The sequence below is a fragment of the Podarcis gaigeae genome, assembly GCF_964106915.1.
Source record: "Podarcis gaigeae genome assembly, chromosome: 8".
Lineage (NCBI taxonomy): Eukaryota > Metazoa > Chordata > Lepidosauria > Squamata > Lacertidae > Podarcis > Podarcis gaigeae.
The window spans coordinates 81,345,987-81,364,395 of NC_139684.1; the positions used below are offsets into that span (position 1 = coordinate 81,345,987).

The window sequence follows — 18,409 nt, forward strand, 5'->3', positions numbered from 1 at the left end:
GGAAGGTTGCCAACTTCTTCTTTTCTTTTTTGAAACAAAAGCTGCAGCTACAGGAATCAGGGGAAGTTCATAGTTTCCTTAACGCTGGGTGATGTTGTAAACAAGAATTGCCCTTTTCCCTTATGGGGTATCCAAGAGCCCATATAGAGTCCTTACATAGGTTCCCTATTGGTAGGAGAGAATAACAGAGGCCAACCAGAGAATATTGAGAAGCAAAGCAGCTAGTAAGCTTGATCTTTATTGAACTGTTGCAACAGGGTGCCCCCCTCACCCACAGGAGAGGAGGAGGGAGTCCCAGAAAAATGGCCGCAAGGCCTTATAAAGAGTTTTGAAATTGCCACCCTGTGGATCAAGACCACCCCCAGTAACATCATACCTACATCACAGAAAAGGCGGTCTAAACAGAAATTTGAATGTTGTTTTTCTCCTGTCCATGTTTATCTCCTGTCTGGCAGGTTACTTGATTGGATTGCCTGGGTCATTTTCCTGGGTCTTTTTCCTGGTATCATTTCTTTTGTAATGATAAATACTTAGTTCCTAGGCCATGTCACAGGCTCACACCCTATTCAAACACAGACATACCCTTAAGACAGGATTTGTGAAGGAAAAGACAATGGGGAGGCTTTTCCACTTTGACCTTGCAGAGAAAACATTGGGACAGTTTAGGAATCAAAATGGCTTCAGGTCGGTCTTCCTGGGCTGATTTGTGTACGTGCGGTTATGAACATTGCCATATATCTAAGACCTCAAAATTCCTATCACAGTGAAAAGCTACATTTGCTCATGTCTCGAGATCAAATTGCTGTCTAAAGCAGGGACTTAAATCAGCTGGCAACCTTATAATAACAATAGCAATAAAATCTGAGAACAGTTGTTAATATCTGAAAAAGAAATGTGTCTGGGCTGCCTGGAAGCCACATTGCTTGGAGGAAAAGTTTTGCACCCTAATCCCCAGGAAAGCATATTATGGCCTTTGTCAGCTTGGTGCCTTTCAGATGCTTTCGACTACAACTCCCATCAGCCCCAGCTGATGGGAATTGTAGTCCAAAACATCTGGAAGGCATCAGGTTGACAAAGTGGCATACTGGATGCTCTCAAGCAGCCCCTGTTGTTATACTCCCATCACATGTTCCAGGGTTGATTGATGGTGTTGTGTATTGAGTCAAAGGATTTTATATCTGTATTATTATTGTCTGTATTGCGTTAGGGTAAAGTAACTGCCTTTTGGTTCCAGAGGGTACAGCTACTATTGGTTCATTTAAGCTGCTGTATTTGGATCCTCTGTCTTATTGGTTTCCTCCAAAAGGCAGGACTGTGATTGCCTGAGATTGTTCCCTCCAAAATGTATCCTTTCTAGCTTGTTCCCTGTCCCTATAAATGTAGCTCTCCCCTCCTCAAGTCTCAGTCTTGTTTGCTTTAATAAAGAAGTGTTACTAGAGAACTGTCTCCAGCATATCATGTCAACAGAGCTGAAATCACAAACCCCACGTCACAACAGATAGTGCTCAGAAAGGAGTATTTATCAGGAAGCCACACTGATGGATCTTAGTTATAAACCAGCAGTGTCTTCTCCTCCCCCCAGCCAAGTCCCCCGCTTGGTGCCTAGAGATTTCCTCTGCTTGTGAGAGGTGGGGGGTGGGTTGGTTTTTTTGAAGCTCCTCCAGAATAAAGTTGGTTGATCAGTGACCGGGAACAAACATTGCACAAGGCCTAAGCAAACTGTCCTTGTCTGCCCAAACTCTGCCTGCTCATCACTTTGCATCCTTGAATAAACAGCCCTTTGGACTTGCAGCCTACCAGGCCTTGCCCATTGCTGGGGGAGGCGCTTCAAAGAAAGGTCCAGCCCGGGGCTGGGATGGAGACATCACCAAGCATAAACTGGCCGGGTGCGGCGGGTTAGGGGGAAAGGCCTTGTTCCACTGCTTCTGGTGCAGTCAGTGCGTTCACACAACTACTTTCCACAGTGTGTATACAGTGGACGCTCGGGTTGCAAACGTGATCCGTGCGGGAAGCATGTTCGCAACCCGCAGCGGCGCATCTGCGCATGCACGGGTTGTGATTCAGTGCTTCTGCACATGCGCAAAGCACAATTTCGCGCTTCTGCACATGCGCGACCCCCGAAACCCGGACGTAACCCGTTCCGATACCTCCGGGTTTCGGCAGCTCTGTAACCTGAAAAAGCACAACCTGAAGCGTCTGTAACCCGAGGTATGACCGTCACAGAGAGAGAAAAATTATGCACAACCTGCATCTTTGTGGAATTTTTCCAGGGAGGATCCTGTGTTGTATTCAGGCATAGTTAACACTTAGCTGCTGCGGACAGAATCATGGAATCATAGAGTTACAAGGGACCTCAAGGGTCAACTAGTTCAAACTAATGTACAGTGGTACCTCGGGTTACATACACTTCAGGTTACATACGCTTCAGGTTACAGACTCCGCTAACCCAGAAATAATACCTCGGGTTAAGAACTTTGCTTCAGGATGAGAACAGAGATCGTGCTCTAGTGATGCGGCATTAACTAAAGTGGTGCTTCAGGTTAAGAACAGTTTCAGGTTAAGAACGGACCTCTGGAACGAATTAAGTACTTAACCTGAGGTACCACTGTACTGCATTTGGCCAATGTGAGACTCGAACCCACAGCCCTGAGATTAAGCGTCTCATGCTCTACTGGCTGAGATATCCACCAGGGCAAGATGGTACGTGAGCCCAATTCCTCATTCAGAATCATCCCACTGGACTAATAATAATAATAATAATAATAATTTATTATTTATACCACGCCCATCTGGCTGGGTTTCCCCAGACACTCTGGACGGCTTCCATCTTATCTCAGCACCAAGGCAGCCATGTTCAGTGAGGCCTCCTCCTCCTAGAAAAGTGTCCATCAGAGCCAATGCCTTCGCTGTTCCATCTGAAATCACTACAAATTGTTGTGGACCAGCCCACAAGCGAGGTCCCAATTAAAGAAGAACGGCAACTTAAACTGATGGAATATGTGCACCTTGCAGACCTAAAATATAGAATAAGAGAACAAGAAAAATATATGTTTAAAGAAGATTGGACAACGTTTCTTGAATATATGAGGGGGAATTCTGTACACTCGAAAACATTGGCAGCATTAAGATAAATTCAGCAGTGTAAATAAGTTTTGATGGATGTAATCATGGAATACTGAATGGTTTAGTTTATGCAAAATATGCATGGTTTTATGTTATGCAAAATGAACCACGGAAAGAGAAGAACGGAAGTCATTGATATTTTAAGGTTATTTAAATGAATAAATTTATAAAACAGAAAACTTAAATACACACACACACACACACACACTTGTTGTGGACTAAAGCTGTCCAGCTCTTCCCTGAGGGAGGAAGAGGGGAGGAAGGGAGGCGTGCAGGCGAGGGCAACCTCAGGGCCTGCTCTTGTGAGGCCATGTTCCCATCATCGCTCATGACCACTGCTAGTTTTCGAAGCCACATTCATACGACATCAGTCACAATGCATGACAATCCTGTAGTTTCTTGACAAATCCTGTTGCTCGATGTGGGCTTTCCCCTCAAACCAGCTTCAATCCAATTAGAAAACCGGAAGCAGTAATGTGAACATGCCCAACACCACTCAACTGTCCTGCAAAAACCGTGACATTCCGGTTTTTTTCCTTGCGAGAACATGGCGGCCATTTTGGGCACGCCACAATTCCCCCTTCCCTGTGGCCATAATCTTGGGGGGGGAACCATGGCATGAGAGATCACAGCGCCCCAAAATGACCACTGTGCTCTCAGGAGAAACAAATGGAAAGATGGCATCCCAAAATATAGTGTTCCAGTTTTTCCCTTTAATGTGTTTTCCCTCAAATGACGTGAGTTTCTCCCTCTGGTGAAGATTTTTGTCCATGCCAAGCATTTCCTACCCAAAGAAGGGTGACTTTGTCACCGAGAAACAGCACACACCTTCTCCACCATCCTGAGAAAACCCCTTAATCCCGTTTTTATTTTAATTTATTCTTTGGCAGATTTACAAAAAGAGAAACACATGCCAATAAATAAATTTAAGAAAGGGGCGGAATTAGATGCAGACGCACAAAGCATCTTTTTTTACTGTTCAATATTTTTTTATTAATTTTCCAAATTTATAACCAATACAACACAACAGAAAAAAGAAAACATATAAAAAGAAAAACAAACATATAGAATCTGCGATCAGAAAGAGGAGAAATATCAAGAAGATTGGAAGAAATTTAAGGAATATCTAGCTAAATATTATAATATAACATAAGTGGAAATACTTGCAAGTATCAAATTGGTTTAGGATTAAAGTATGTTGAATTGTATAATACTATGGATTGAGATTACGATGAAAAGAAAGGAAGTTAATAATTTGGACTAGTTAACTCCCCCTTTCTTCCCACCCAGGGCAGCTCTGCCCTCTGCCTGCCCCTCAGAGTCAGTATAACAACACAGGGCTGGGCCTCAGGGGTGCCAGCCTCTTAAGGTTCACAAATAACAACATTTTGGAGGTCCCGAGCCTCAAGGAGGTTAGATTGGTTTCAACTAGGGCCAGGGCCTTTTCAGTACTGGCCCCGACCTGGTGGAACACTCTGCCACAAGAGACCAGGGCCCTGCGGGACTTGACATCTTTCCGCAGGGCCTGCAAGACAGAGCTGTTCCGCCTGGCCTTTGGTTTGGACTCAGTCTGACCCTTATGTTTCCCTCCCCTTATGATCTTGATTTATCAGCTATTTTAAAATGAGGCTGCATTTTAAATTGCATTTTAACCTGTATTTTAAATTGTCCTCCCCCTCTTTTCCCCCTATTATGTTTTTACTGTGATTTTATTGGTGTTAGCCACCCTGAGCCCAGCTCTGGCTGGGGAGAGTGGGGTATAAATAGTAATAATAATAATAATAATAATAATAATAATAATAATAATAATAAGTTGCCCAAGGGAGGAGGCTAGCAGCGGCAGCCATGGAGCAGCAATAGGATGCTCCCTCACAGCCGCAGCCGCCATCGTCATCGCTTGGGACAAACGCTGGCTCTTCCTGCTCCCAGAACTCAGCGCTGGCAGGGAAAATAGGGACCTTCTGGGATCAAATCAGAAGCCAGGGCGGCTTTTGTAATTCCGGGACTGGAAAATCAGGACCCCTGGAGGTCCTGTGTATCAGGGGAAGACATCCCTGCCTCCCGTGACCTCACTGCATTTTAAGCTGCTAACATGGAGGGCTGGTTCCATACGGATTAGGCCAGCGGCTTGCCAGTAGCTAACAGCCCCTGTTGGAGGCAGTATGTCTCTAGGTACCAGTTTTTGCCAATCCCAAGATGGGGAGAGCACTGTTGCACTCTGAGAGGGGCCTCCAAAGGCATCTATCTGACCACTGTGAGAATGGGACGTTGGCCTAGATCGGCGTTTCTTAAACTTGGGTCTCCAGCGCTTTTTTGTACTACAACTCCCATCATCCCTAGCTAGCAAGGCCAGTGGTCAGGGATGATGGGAACTGTAGTCCAAAAAACAGCTGGAGACCCAAGTTTGGGAAACCCTGGGCTAGGTGGACCTTTGATCTGATCCAGAAGGGCTCTACTTCATGTCCTAAACTCTTGGGGCTCCAAAGCTGGTAATGGATGGGAGAACTTCATCACTGGGCAGTGTCCCAACTCTTCTTCAGCTGAGCCTCCCAGCTTGCTGGCTCACAGAGGCGAATATTCGCTGGAAACTCTCGTCCATCGGTGTTGCAGCTCAGACCTGTTTGCTTGAACTTTGGACATGTCAGGGGATGTGCCATTTGGCCAAGAGGATTATGGGAGAAGGTGGGGCTGTGGCTGCAAGAGCGCCGTCTCATATAAATGCGCGGTGGCTAATTCTGGGACAGGGAAGGGTAACACGGACGGCGCCGGCTGCAGAGAGTGAGTGTGCTTGTCTACTCAGGGGCTTAACTCTGCGGCCATCTCCCTTGTACCTTTGGAAAGACCAGCAGGAGCCAGGTTTGACGAGGGAAATGGGGGAGAGAAGTTGTCTGCGTGTTTGACTCCTGTACCCATGCAACAGATGAGGATGTTGAGGCTGCGCCAGGACCCAACGGGGAGATCCATCACATTAACATGTGCTCCTTGGAGACCCAGGGACCAATGCCGGGGGAGGGGGAGTGTTGCAGAATTTAGGAACTGGTGTTATAATTCCCCCACCTTTTAAAAAAAATGTTGTCTGTTGTCCTTGGATGCTTTGCCCTCAGTCCATTTATATTTTTGCATATTTGAGAACAAGGTAGGAAATCAAAGAGGCTTTTTGGAATTCTTGTTCTAAGGAGGTCAAGGGCTGACCTCCTGATTCTGAAAGGGGAAGAACCATTTTTCCAAAATGGGCTCTGTTTACCTGTATATCTTCTTTGCTTAGTTTTAGGTCTCCCTAAAAGCAAAAAGGAAGGAACGCAGCAATTTAAACTGAGAGGTAAGTCTCCATTTCTACTAGCCGCCGTATTTCATAGAATCATAGAATTGTAGAGCTGGAAGGGACTTCCACCTGCGAGGGTCATCTAGTCCAACCCACTGCGATGCAGGAATCTCACCTAGATCTTGTGGGAGTCTCTTCCACCGGACATGCTCTTGCGGCTTTAACATGTTTTCACGCCGAAACAAAGCACGTTTCCCACTAAATATCTAATGCCGGGGAGAGCTTCACCTGCTTAATCCCTGCATCTCGGACAGATGTTAGAGATACGAAAGGCAGAGGCTATTGAAAAGTTTGCAGCCGTTCCTGCAAGGCTGGAGGATCTGTGGCCCATCAGATGCTTTGCTGGACTCCAACTCCCATCAGCCCCAGCCTGCGGTCAGGTATGATGGGAGTTGTAGTCCACTCATATGTTCCCCACCTCGGCTTTGCTGAACGGCAGCATTCAGCATTATACCTCGAAATGTGTACTGTGAATGTCATTTATGTAGCTTCATTAAGCACATAAGAAGATTAATCGGATCAGGTTAAAATGTTCTAGTCCAGCATCCTGTTTTTTTAGGACCAATCAGATTGTTGTTTTTATTTCTACACCAGTTCATATATATATATGAGTTCATTCATATATATATATATATATATATATATGCAGGTTTTGGTGTCCTCGGGTGTCTTCCCGTGTAAAAGTTGGGGTGTCTAGCCTAGACACCCCAACTTTTACACGGGAAGACACCCGAGGACACCAAAACCTGCATTCCTGTACCCGTGAAAATCTACGAAAGCATATATATATATATATATATATATTTGCTTTCTCGAAACGTCGCCTAGACACCCCAACTTTTACACGGGAAGACACCCGAGGACACCAAAACCTGCATATATATATATATATATATAATCTCAAAGCGGTTTACAACCTCCGTCAAATAAAACAATCCAAAACAATCCGTCAAATAAAACAATCCAAAACAATCCAAAACAGTACGAAAAACTATGGTAGAAATGGATTCTTTTTTTAAAAAATAGAGAAAATTAAAGGAAGCGGTTGAAAAGAAAAAGATTGACAAAGGTAACCACAGAAGGGCAGAGGCAGAGGGAAGTCGAAGCATTCAGGGAATCCTAAATGAGGGTGCTGATGTTTAACGTTTAAATTTAAATTTGTAACATAAAATTCAATATTATTATTTTTAAAAGCCAATCCAGAATAAAGCATTGCAAAAGAAAATCAAATATAAAGTATACATTCAAGACAATGCAAATTAACAAGTAAGCTAAAATACCACCTGAAATATTCAAAATAAGACATTACAAAGGAGGTCACTGCAGAATGCTCATTGCCAGAGTTCTTTGCCTTCCATCAACGTAAGCAAAATGTGTTTTTTGTGTATGATGAATCTGCTCATTTGGCTGAATTCAACTTAAAAATAAAACCCCCAAACACTGCAATCCTCCCTCCTAGCACAGAGGGCGAGAAAGGACTATGTTTTATCTGGCAACGTTTTATTTGTGAGATTCAAAATGTTTCAGCAAACACATATCATGGCCGTTGGGTCGGCAACTCCAGGGAATCTCGTGCTTTACCGACTGATCTGCATGTGGGGGGGGGGGGATTTGTTTTGGCTGGGAAACAGCAGGACATGCTATATCCCGCGAGGGGTTCAGCTTTGCCTGTTTCCTAACCCGGTTTACCTAAGCGAATGTTTGTGTTTCGACATCCTAGGCGGCGGTTGTGAAAATGGATCTGAAACTTGTGGCCGTGTCGCTCCTGTTAGTGCTTTTCTGCTCAGGCAAGTTTCCTCCGATTGCTGATTTGAGAAGGCGTGTCTGTATACAGATGTCTGTATGCGCTGTACATTGAAAGCGCACACACCCAAATTGCTGGGATTTGTAGTTTGTTAAGGCTGCTGGGAACTGTAGCTCTGTGAGGGGTGAATCATAAGAACATAAAACGTGACCAGTGGCCCATCCTAGTCCAGCATCCTGTTCTCACAGCGGACATCGAGATGCCAAACACACAAGCAAGAGCTGAACACAGGAGCATTTCTCCTCCTATGGCTCCCAACAGAGGCACAGGACAGCCATTTTGGCCAGTAGCCGCTCATAGCCTCTCTCCTCCATGAATTGGTCCAGTCCTCTAAAGCCATCCAGGTGGGCAGCCACCACTGTTTCCTGTGGCAGAGAGTTCCACAGTTTAACGATGTGCTGTTCCCAGAATGCTTTGGGGTGGCACCAAAAAAGCGTGCGTTAAATGTTTGTGGTGTGTGCAGAAGCTGACGACTGTGCTTATAAAGTGGAAATCATGAACGGTTTTATGCTCCGATGTGCAGTGTAAAAGGCAGATAGGATCAGGCAAAAGGGCCCTTGAACAGGGCACATCCCAAATGGCTGCAATCAATCTGAAAGTTTCCTGCGCTTTTTACCGTTTGTGTGCATTTAAACTCCATTAAGCTGATAAAATGCAAGTCAGCATGCAGAAGACGGAGATTTATGTGAGAGGTGGAATGTCACGGCTTCAGCCTTTTGGTTCTCTTTGCAAGATAAGTTGCACTTCCAAATTTTTTGCAGTTAAGGTAGGGTTGCCATATTTCAAAATGTAAAAACCAGGACACCCCAAACGTTGTTGAGCTTTTTTGAGCTGTTCTTCAAAAACGCCCCTAAAAAAGTGATTTTTCGATTCACTTGCCTAAGGTCCTAGAAAATCCGGACATATGGCAACCCTAATTAAGGGTACAGGAGCCCCATCCTCAATTGCAGGTGGTCACCCAACTAGCACCTGTTGAAATGCTGCCGGGGGGGGGGGGGGAGTCGGTGGCAACTCACTGCGAGAGGCCAAGTTACAGGGAACCAGGCAGAGGGCCTTCTCGGTAGTGGCACCCGCCCTGTGGAACGCCCTCCCATCAGATGTCAAAGCGATAAACATCTACCTGACATTCAGAAGACATCTGAAGGCAGCCCTGTTCAGGGAAGTTTTTAATATGTGACATTTTAGTGTATCTTTCATCTTTGTTGGAAGCCGCCCAGAGTGGCTGGGGAAACCCAACCAGATGGGTGGGGTACAAATAATAAATTATTATTATTATTATTATTATTATTATTATTATTATTATTATTATTATCATCATCATCATATATTCTGATGTGGCAGCTTTAATCAGAATCTGACCATGAGAACTGTTTGTTCTGAAAACATTAACATTTTTCAGAGTGAGACGCGTCTTTCGGCATTAATGGCATGCTGAACTGAGACACATGGAAGTGAAAACGTGCGTTTTAAGCTTTTGGTAAAGCTATAATTTGCCACTAGTCCTCATGGAAAGACAATATATTGCCGACGATCTAAATGTAAAAAGCTTGCACCTCATTTACAGTCCTACTTCTTGTGAGCAGGACCAATGCTACCATTAGGCAGACTGAGGCAACTGTCTCAGGCTGCAGATGCCTTTGTGATGGGGGGGGGGACGGACAATGATGGCAATTCTTTGGCTGTTCCTCCAGAGCCCCTGGCCATTCCTCCCCGTTGAGGGATAAGGGCCCGTCCATACTTTGACTTAATGTGGATTGCAAATTCCTTGCATCTCCTTGAATTCCTTCCCCCTTCTCAGGGCCATCTTAAGCATAGCCGGTGCCATGGTGCAAAGCTCCCTCCAGCGCCGCCCCCGCCCCCTCCTGAGTTTTTTAGGGAGGACGGCACTGCCAGTGGGGCTGGAGGAGCTGGAGGGTGGCTCCTCCACCGGGGAAGAGGCAGAGACTGAATGTGGCACCTCCTGGCTTAGCTGGACGCTTCATGCCGTGGTGGCCAAGGCAGACGGAGGCTCTGAGCTCAGCGCTGCTTTGGCGCAGCATGGCGGAGGTAGGCAAGGGCGGCGAGCTGATGCCAGGAGGCGCCGCATCCAGCCTTCGCCTCCTCCCTGGCACCCTCCAGAACTTGGCGCCCTGGCGCACTGCGCCACTAGCCTCTATGGGTAAGACGGCCCTGCCCCTTCTCCACGTCACACTTTCTCTTCCTTAAATCCGGAGATTCCTTTGACTTTGAAAATCCAGAGAACTACACCAATTGCATAGGGAATATCCAGATTTATGGAAGAGAGGGCAGCAGCAGTTGGGGAAGAACGCCACCGTGGAATAACCGCTCTCCCGTCAAAACTGGAGGGCACCCTTTGCGTGGCTGTGGGCGGCGCCCCAATCCCTGAGACAATGGCAAAAGTTCCTGGTCCGCCTCCCTGCATCACAGCCCTTTGAGGTTTCCGCCAAACCTCAGTTTGAATGAACCTATCTGTGTCAAGGGGAGGCGGAGCTCTTCGCGTAGTTGAAAGGAGTGGAGCCTACCTGAGAGCGCACAGTCAGCTCCAGAGCTTCGCCCACCCTCCCCTCCCTTGGTTTAATGCTCTTTTGTTACACGTTAAATTCTTTTACGGGTATGCGGGCGCTGCTACGGTCTTAGGATGGTTGCTGTTAAGGGGCCAGGAAGGAATTTCTCTGCATTGGCAGGTTTTGCCTTCCCCGTAGCAGATGTCACAACTAAATGGGTGGGTGGCAGTGCCAGATTTACATATAAACTAAACAAGCTATAGCCTAGGGTCCCGCTCTCTTGAGACCCCCCAAAAAAATTAAAGGGGAAAAACAACTGTGTGTACATTTCCAAAATGTAAGATAAAAAACTAGTAAAATAAAACCTACATACAGCAACGGTGTTTTGTGTTGTGTAGGGTCCTATAATGGGCCCTGCCTGCTAGCCTGCTCCCTAAAATATCACTGGTTTTCTCATATCTATATATAGGGTGCCTGCATTCGGCATGGACCGGTTGCATGGCAACATGTGCAAATGGCTTGAGATACCTTTTAGGTCCATAAATTACCATATAGCATATATTCAACATAAAAAAACACGACAATTTGTTGTTGACAAAGGACAGCTGGACATATAAAGGGCCCCATTACCTTCAGTAGCTTAGTGCCTCATCAAATCTAAATCAGGCCCTGGGGGCGGGGGCGTGAAGTGGTGATACATGCCCCCCCCAGCGGCGATCCCAAGGGTTGAGTCGGAGGGGAGTCCCTGGCCATACGCTGAAAGGTTGTCAGTGCAATCCCCAGCATTGCGGGTGAAATGGGGGTGGGCACTCTGCGTAAACAAATGTCTTCCAGAGCCATCCCACTTCCCAGACAGACCTGATTACCCTGCTGTGCCTCAGATCAGGGATCCAGCATGGTGTAGTGGTTAAGAGCGGTGGACTCATAATCTGGTGAACTGGGTTCGCTTCCCCGCTCCTCCACATGCAGCTGCTGGGTGACCTTGGGCCAGTCACACTTCTTTGAAATCTCTCAGCCCCACTCACCTCACAGAGTGTTTGTTGTATGGGAGGAAGGGAAAAGGATATTGTTAGCTACTTTGAGACTCCTTAAGGGGAGTGAAAGGTGGGATATCAAGTCCAAACTCCTCTTCTTCTTCTTCAGATCCCTGGCTGGGGACTGGGAGGAATACGCACCCAATGCCTAAAGCCAAGGTCTTCCTACATCTGAAAGTTTAAATAAAGTTGTGGCCAATTTAATCCCATAACATGTTGTCAAGTCATACATTTCTTCCGGGCGGCTCTTGTCTCCGCCTGGGCACGCAATTAAAAGAGATACAACAAGTTCACAATCCACATTAAGCCGAGGTATTTCTGACAGGGGACCCCCTAAATTAGCGTACTGCCCTCAGGTGTGCGGGAAGATGTTATCCGCATGGTGGCTTTAAAGTAAGATTTCACAGCCAGCCCAGTCACCCTCTGTATACAGAATGGTGGGGGCGCCATCTTGTCCTCCGCCTCAGGCGACAAAATGCCATGGACTGGCCCTGGTCATAAGGAAAGGCCCAAACTGAACACACCGTGGTTTCATTTCCCTTAATGAATTTACGTCTCTCTTTGAACAGGAAGCTCCCAGGGGCTTACAATAACTTCAAAACAAAAGTCACCATTTCAATCACCCAAGAAAGGCAAACAATAAATAAAGCAATTCGTCCCCAAAATCTTAAGTTTACCTTTTTTTTCTTTTCTGTTCACCTTTTTTTGCAGAAGTCTCCAGCTATCGCTTGCAGAAGCGAGAAGCTGAGGAGCCGGAACTGTTCGCTCAAGTTAAGGAGAAAGTCACAGGGGCCTGGGGACAAGTTTCCAGCACCGCCCAGTGCTGGCTAGAGAAAATCCAAAATCTGGAAGTCACAAAGCCAATAATGTGAGAATAAGGCAGGGGACAACCAGAGAGGAGGTGGACGGAGGGAGGTTTTCCAATAATTTCGGGTTGTAGCCAGTGTTACTCATACTCAGAAATTGAAATTGATGGACATAACTAACTCAGATCTATTAATTTCAGTGGGTCCACTCCGAGTTCAAAATCTGTATTTGCAGAACTGTGATAGCACTTTAAACTGTCATGGCTTCCCCCAGAGAATCCTGGGAACTCTCATTTGTTAAGGGTGCTTAGAGTGTTAGGAGGCCCGCTATTCCACTTCCAGAGCTACAATTCACAGAGTGGTTTCGCAAGCCAATCCCTCTTCCTAGGGAACTCTGTAAATTATGGATCTGTTGGGGGAATGGGGGCGGGGTCTCTTATCAACACCCAGCACCTTTAAGAAGCTACATCTCCCAGAATTCTTTGGAAAAGGGGATCCCATGTTTCAAGCGGCGCCACTATGCTTTAAATATATATGGTGTGGATGTGGCCACTGACGACCCATCTTCAACCCTTCTTTCCTTTATCCTTTCCAGAAATATGTACGAAAACAGTGTGTCGAGGATTAAGACCTACACGGACATACTCTCCGACCAATTTTACCACCTGCTGCAAAGTGAGAGTTAATGTCGTCCAGCTTTCTCCCTTCTGCAGAGACTAGTCGCTGAGGCTCAGGGAAGCCTTCGTTTTTTTCATACATTGTGCTTGTAAAGATGCCCCCGTGCTTAGGAAATGAATAAAGCTCCTTTCCTGCTGAAGTGCTGATTTGTGAGTTGCATTCTTTCTTTGGGAGGGAGGAAAGTGTTGACATTTCAACCGATGAGCTACAAAATAAGGAGAGGCATTTCAGGGTGTGTGTTTTTCTCAGCTCATTTTTCTCCAGTCGCTAGCTGGGTTCTCCACATTTCCACATCAGTTTGCATTCTATTTATTTATATTAAAAGGTCGTCGTGGAAATTCAGCTGCTTCTCGCTGTGAATGCATGCCGACAGACACATTCTTGAATGTAATTTTCTGTTTTGATTGGGAACCTTAAGGTTCCCAATCGCAACGACAAAACAATAATTACACCCTTTTTTGCGAAGCTATTTTGGCGTTCATTATTTTCCACCACCGCATGCATTTTTATTTTATTTTTTGCAAACATTAGCATATGCATCCTTGTACACATTACCTGGCTTGAGGACTCACTCGCAAAATTCAAAAAAGTGTACGAAGGACGGTTGCGAATTGATTTGCGCAATGCTTCGGAAAGCACAAACGAGGTAAGTTCTCTTTCAAATGCAAGCTGACTTTAATTTCTGCCACCCACCAACTTCCCCTACCTGCCACTCAACTGTCACCTTAAGAACTTTGGGGGAGATATCGCGAGGTTAGAGGGAGCTAGAATTCTCAGCATTCTGACTATGCATTTCAACAGGGACAAATGCAAGTTTCTATATTTGAAATAATCAGATGCACAAATATAGGATTGGGGGGGGGGAGACACATGTGCATGTGAAAGGAATCCAGGGGTCTTCATAGATCACAAGCTGAACATGAGTCAACAGAGTGATGCAGCAGCAAAAAAGGCAAATGCTATTCTAGGCTGCAGTCTAGTGTCCGGATCAAGGGAAGGAATATTCCCGCTCTATTCTGCCTTGGTCAAACCACACCTGGAGTCCTGTGTCCAGGTGTGGGCACCACAATTCAAAGAGGATATGCACAAGCTGCAATGTGTGCAAAGGAGGGTGACCAAGATGATAAAGGCTTTTGGAAACAAAGCCATATGAGGAACGGTTGAGGGAGTTGGGTGTGTTTAGCGTGGAGAAGAGGAGAATGACAGGAGGTATCAAAGCCATCTTCAAATATCTCAAGGGCTGTCACATTGAGGATGGAGCATGCCTGTTTTCTGCAGCTCCCAAAGTTAGGACCCGAAGCAATGGCTTCAAGTTTACAAGAAAGGAGATTCCGACTAAACATACGGAAGAACTTTCTGGTGGCAGTGGAACAGACTCCCACGAGTGGTGGTGGACTCTCCTTCACTGGAGGTTTTTATTATAAGATGTTTATTAAAGATTTTCTTAATACAATAAAAAAGAACAAACAAACAAAGTATCATAATCATGCTTTCTTCACTTCATTGGACTTCCTCACATCCCTCGTTCCTGCGTTCCAAGTTTATCAAACTTTATCCAGCAATTTATCACCTTATTTCAATTCTTATTGTATAATTTTCAAATATTGTATCCCTAACTTTGGATAATTTAACCCAAACCTTAAAAGCTTAATTTTGACATGATATTTATCCAAAATTTAACTTTTCGTATATTTTTACTTATCTTCATATTCCTTTCAACTAATTTAATGGTGCCATATTATTTGTAATCTTGCATCTTTCTTAACACTCATACAATTTACAGTATTTTTGTAGATAGTCCTTGAATTTCTTCCAGTCCTCCTCCACTGCCTCTTCTCCCAGGTCTCAAATTCTGCCGGTCATTTCTGCTAATTCCATATAGTCTATCAGTTGCATCTGCCATTCTTCCAGTGTGGGCAAATCTTGGGTTTTCCAGTATTTAGCGACAAGTATCCTTGCTGCTGTTGTTGCATACATAAAAAATGTTCGGTCCTTCTTTAACACCCTCTGGTCGATGATGCCTAAAAGAAAGGCCTCTGGTTTCTTAAGGAAGGTATACTTAAATACCTTTTTCAACTCGTTATATATCATTTCCCAGAAAGCCTTGACTCTAGGGCAGGTCCACCAGAGGTGAAAGAACGTTCCTTCAGTTTCTTTACATTTCCAACATTTATTATCAGACAAATGGTATATTTTTGCAAGCTTGACTGGGGTCATGTACCACCTATATATCATTTTCATAATATTTTCTTTCAAGGCATTACATGCTGTGAATTTCAGACCGGTGGTCCATAACCTTTCCCAGTCAGCAAACATAATATTGTACCCAATGTCCTGTGCCCATTTTATCATAACCGATTTGACCGTCTCATCTTGTGTATTCCATTTTAACAGCAAATTATACATTCTGGAAAGTACCTTAGTCTTAGGTTCTAACAGTTCCGTTTCCAACTTTGATTTTTCCACCTGGAATCCTATCTTTTTATCCAATTTAAAAACCTCTTTAATCTGAGCGTAATGTAACCAATCTCGCACTTTGTCTTTTAATTTCTCCATACTCTGCAACCTCCAATTATCTCCATCTTTTTCTAGTAATTCCCAATACTTCGGCCATTTGGCCTCCATATTGGGTCTTTTCAGAGCCTTAGCTGGAGGTTTTTAAGCAGAGCTTAGAGGGCCATCTGTCACAGATATTTAGTTGTGATTCCTGGGGGGGACCTTCCCAGATCCTGACACTGAGTTAAACCACAGTAGGTATGTTTGCATCTTCACCAATTAGGCTTCCGTTGCTTCAGTTGAACATTTTCTGCTTCCAAGCGCCACCTCCAGGGCTTGGAGAAAATTGCACAAGCGAAATAATAAATGGTTAAAAACCTAAGAATTGGGAGAGTGTGGCGTCTTGGTTTTGCCATTGTGGAGAGCTTTGAAACATCCTACAATGGTCCAGTAGCATGGCATACACTAATACATGTGCCTTTCTATTTAATCTCCACCCTGTTTGCTTAGGAGACAAATTTGCAGTGGTGTAGTACAAGGAAACAGAACTCTGGAACTATTTTCACAGCAAGAGTGAGGATATGTTCCAGCGTACTGGGGTAATGGACAGACCCTCCTTGTCCTGGCAAACATATGAGATGACCTTGTAGCTTTCAAGCTTGTTTGTGATAAATTATCACAGGAAAAAAAAGCCATTCTGGGAAATAATCCAGGAGAGGCTGGGTACGTCGTCCCTTTCCTTTGACCGCTCTCCTGTTTCAGGATAGCAATTTAGATGGTGGACGTTTATCTGCAGGATTGTTTAATTAATAGCCAAAGGTGTTGCGTTCCAGCTGGCTGAAGATAATTTGTTAAAGCCCAGTGTGTTTTGCAAGTTGAACTTATATCGTCAGAGAAGTAAGCCTTGCTGTGTTTCATGGAGCTTACTCCCAGGCAACCACTTGTACAGCTGCAGTCATGCCACAGGCAATAATAAAATCTGATGTGTTGCCTTGAAGTCTAGCTAGGAGCAGGTTTGATGGTTATAGGGTGGGAGGGAGGAGCAGGATCTAGGCTGGCTAAATCCTGAGCTCATCCACAGGCCACGCTGACAGATGGGTGGGGTTGCCCTCTTGTCAATCATCAGATGACACCCTGAAAAATATATGAAAATTCCGGTCAGGCCTAATTTGGCCCAGGAGCTGGAGGTTCCCCATAATCTGTTCTGAAGATTTCATGACAAATTCCTACTCCTCAAAATTTACCCCCACACCACTACCAATTATGAACAAACTGCTAGTCTCTGGTGTCAGCGCTGCTTAAAAGGTTTTTTTTATTAAGGCTTGACCTCAGGTCACTCAGCGCTGCAAATAATTAGACCATCATCTGGTGCATCCAAGACTTCTTTAATTCTTTTTCTTTTTAAAGCAAATATATTTATAAACAATTAATTTTTTAAAAATGAGGGATGCAGGTGGCGCTGTGGGTTAAACCACAGAGCCTAGATCTTGCCAATCAGAAGGTTGGCGGTTCAAATCCCCGCGACGGGGTGAGCTCCCATTGCTCGGTCCCTGCTCCTGCCAACCTAGCAGTTTGAAAGCACTTCAAAGTGCAAGTAGATAAATAGGTACCACTCTGGCGGGAAGGTAAATGGTGTTTCCGTGCACTGCTCTGGTTCGCCAGAAGTGGCTTTAGTCATGCTAGCCACATGACCCGGAAGCTGTACACCGGCTCCCTCGGCCAATAAAGCGAGATGAGTGCCACAACCCCAGAGTTGGTCACGACTGGACCTAATGGTCAGGGGTCCCTTTAGCACCTCTGGTGGGGGACACATCATGCTCCTTCTGGGGTAGTTTGCCCCCTTTGGTCCGCACCAAAAAGATAAAGCAGATTGCAACAGATTTACATAAACCTCCACAATTAAAATAAACCACAACATACACCAAGTTAAAACCAGAAATCAGCTAACTGTTGTGGAAAGATGCCTTCTTTATTGACTGCATAGGCCTGAAAGAATAGATCCCCCCCCCCCCAGGAAACGGAAGCTACCTGCTTTCTCTATTGCCAGAGAATTTCACAACAGTGAGCAAATGACAATAAAGGCTCTTTTTTTTTCTTTTTTGGTCAAATGAGCCTTTCCAGCTCAGGGAACAACCAGTGTCACTCCTGCTGATGATCTCAAGGACTGAGCTGGGATACACCTTGTCCTTGAGGCAACCAGGACCTAAGGCCACATGCACCCCTTATCTTTAAAATATGACACCTCCTTAAGCAGTCGTTGCTTCCTTCAAGGAATTCTGGGAGCTGTAGTTTGTTAGGGGTGCTGGGCGTTGTTGGGGGGGCCGCTATTCCCCCTTACAGAGCCACAATTCCCAGAATGGTTTAACAGTCAATCCCTCTTCACAGGGAACCTGTGGACAGGGGTGCTGAGTGTGGGCGAGTGGGACCACCTCATAAGAACATGAGAACAGAAGAAGATCACTCCTGTTGTTGTTGTTGTTTAGTCTGGGAGCTGTGGTTTTGTTAAAGGGGCTCAGAGTTCTTGTTGTTTAGTCATTTAGTCATGTCCGACTCCTCGTGACCCCATGGACCAGAGCATGCCAGGCACTCCTGTCTTCCACGGCCTCCCGCAGTTTGGTCAAACTCATGCTGGTAGCTTCGAG

General features: G+C 45.3%; 1 protein-coding gene across 2 annotated transcripts; it reads left to right on the top strand.

Moving 5' to 3' along the window:
- The first annotated feature begins 5,824 nt into the window (after positions 1 to 5,824).
- On the top strand, positions 5,825 to 13,410 carry LOC310850125 (apolipoprotein C-II-like). 2 transcript variants are annotated; one of them, XM_083751242.1, is made up of 5 exons: positions 5,825 to 5,901; positions 6,389 to 6,442; positions 8,166 to 8,232; positions 12,499 to 12,655; positions 13,189 to 13,410. In XM_083751242.1, exons 3-5 carry the CDS (start codon positions 8,181 to 8,183, stop codon positions 13,277 to 13,279), a joined length of 300 nt encoding a protein of 99 aa, XP_083607368.1. In that variant the 5' UTR covers positions 5,825 to 5,901; positions 6,389 to 6,442; positions 8,166 to 8,180; the 3' UTR covers positions 13,280 to 13,410. The 2 variants fall into 2 exon arrangements, with proteins under 2 accessions (XP_083607368.1, XP_083607369.1); XM_083751243.1 differs by having other exon boundaries at positions 5,866 to 5,979.
- The last annotated feature ends 4,999 nt before the right edge of the window (positions 13,411 to 18,409 follow it).

Excerpts from the sequence above, each read along its gene's own strand:
- LOC310850125 (XM_083751242.1), top strand. The coding sequence starts at position 8,181 with ATGGATCTGAAACTTGTGGCCGTGTCGCTCCTGTTAGTGCTTTTCTGC. Across the intron at positions 8,233-12,498 it reads GTTAGTGCTTTTCTGCTCAG|AAGTCTCCAGCTATCGCTTG; the intron begins GCAAGTTTCCTC and ends CTTTTTTTGCAG. Across the intron at positions 12,656-13,188 it reads GAAGTCACAAAGCCAATAAT|AAATATGTACGAAAACAGTG; the intron begins GTGAGAATAAGG and ends TATCCTTTCCAG.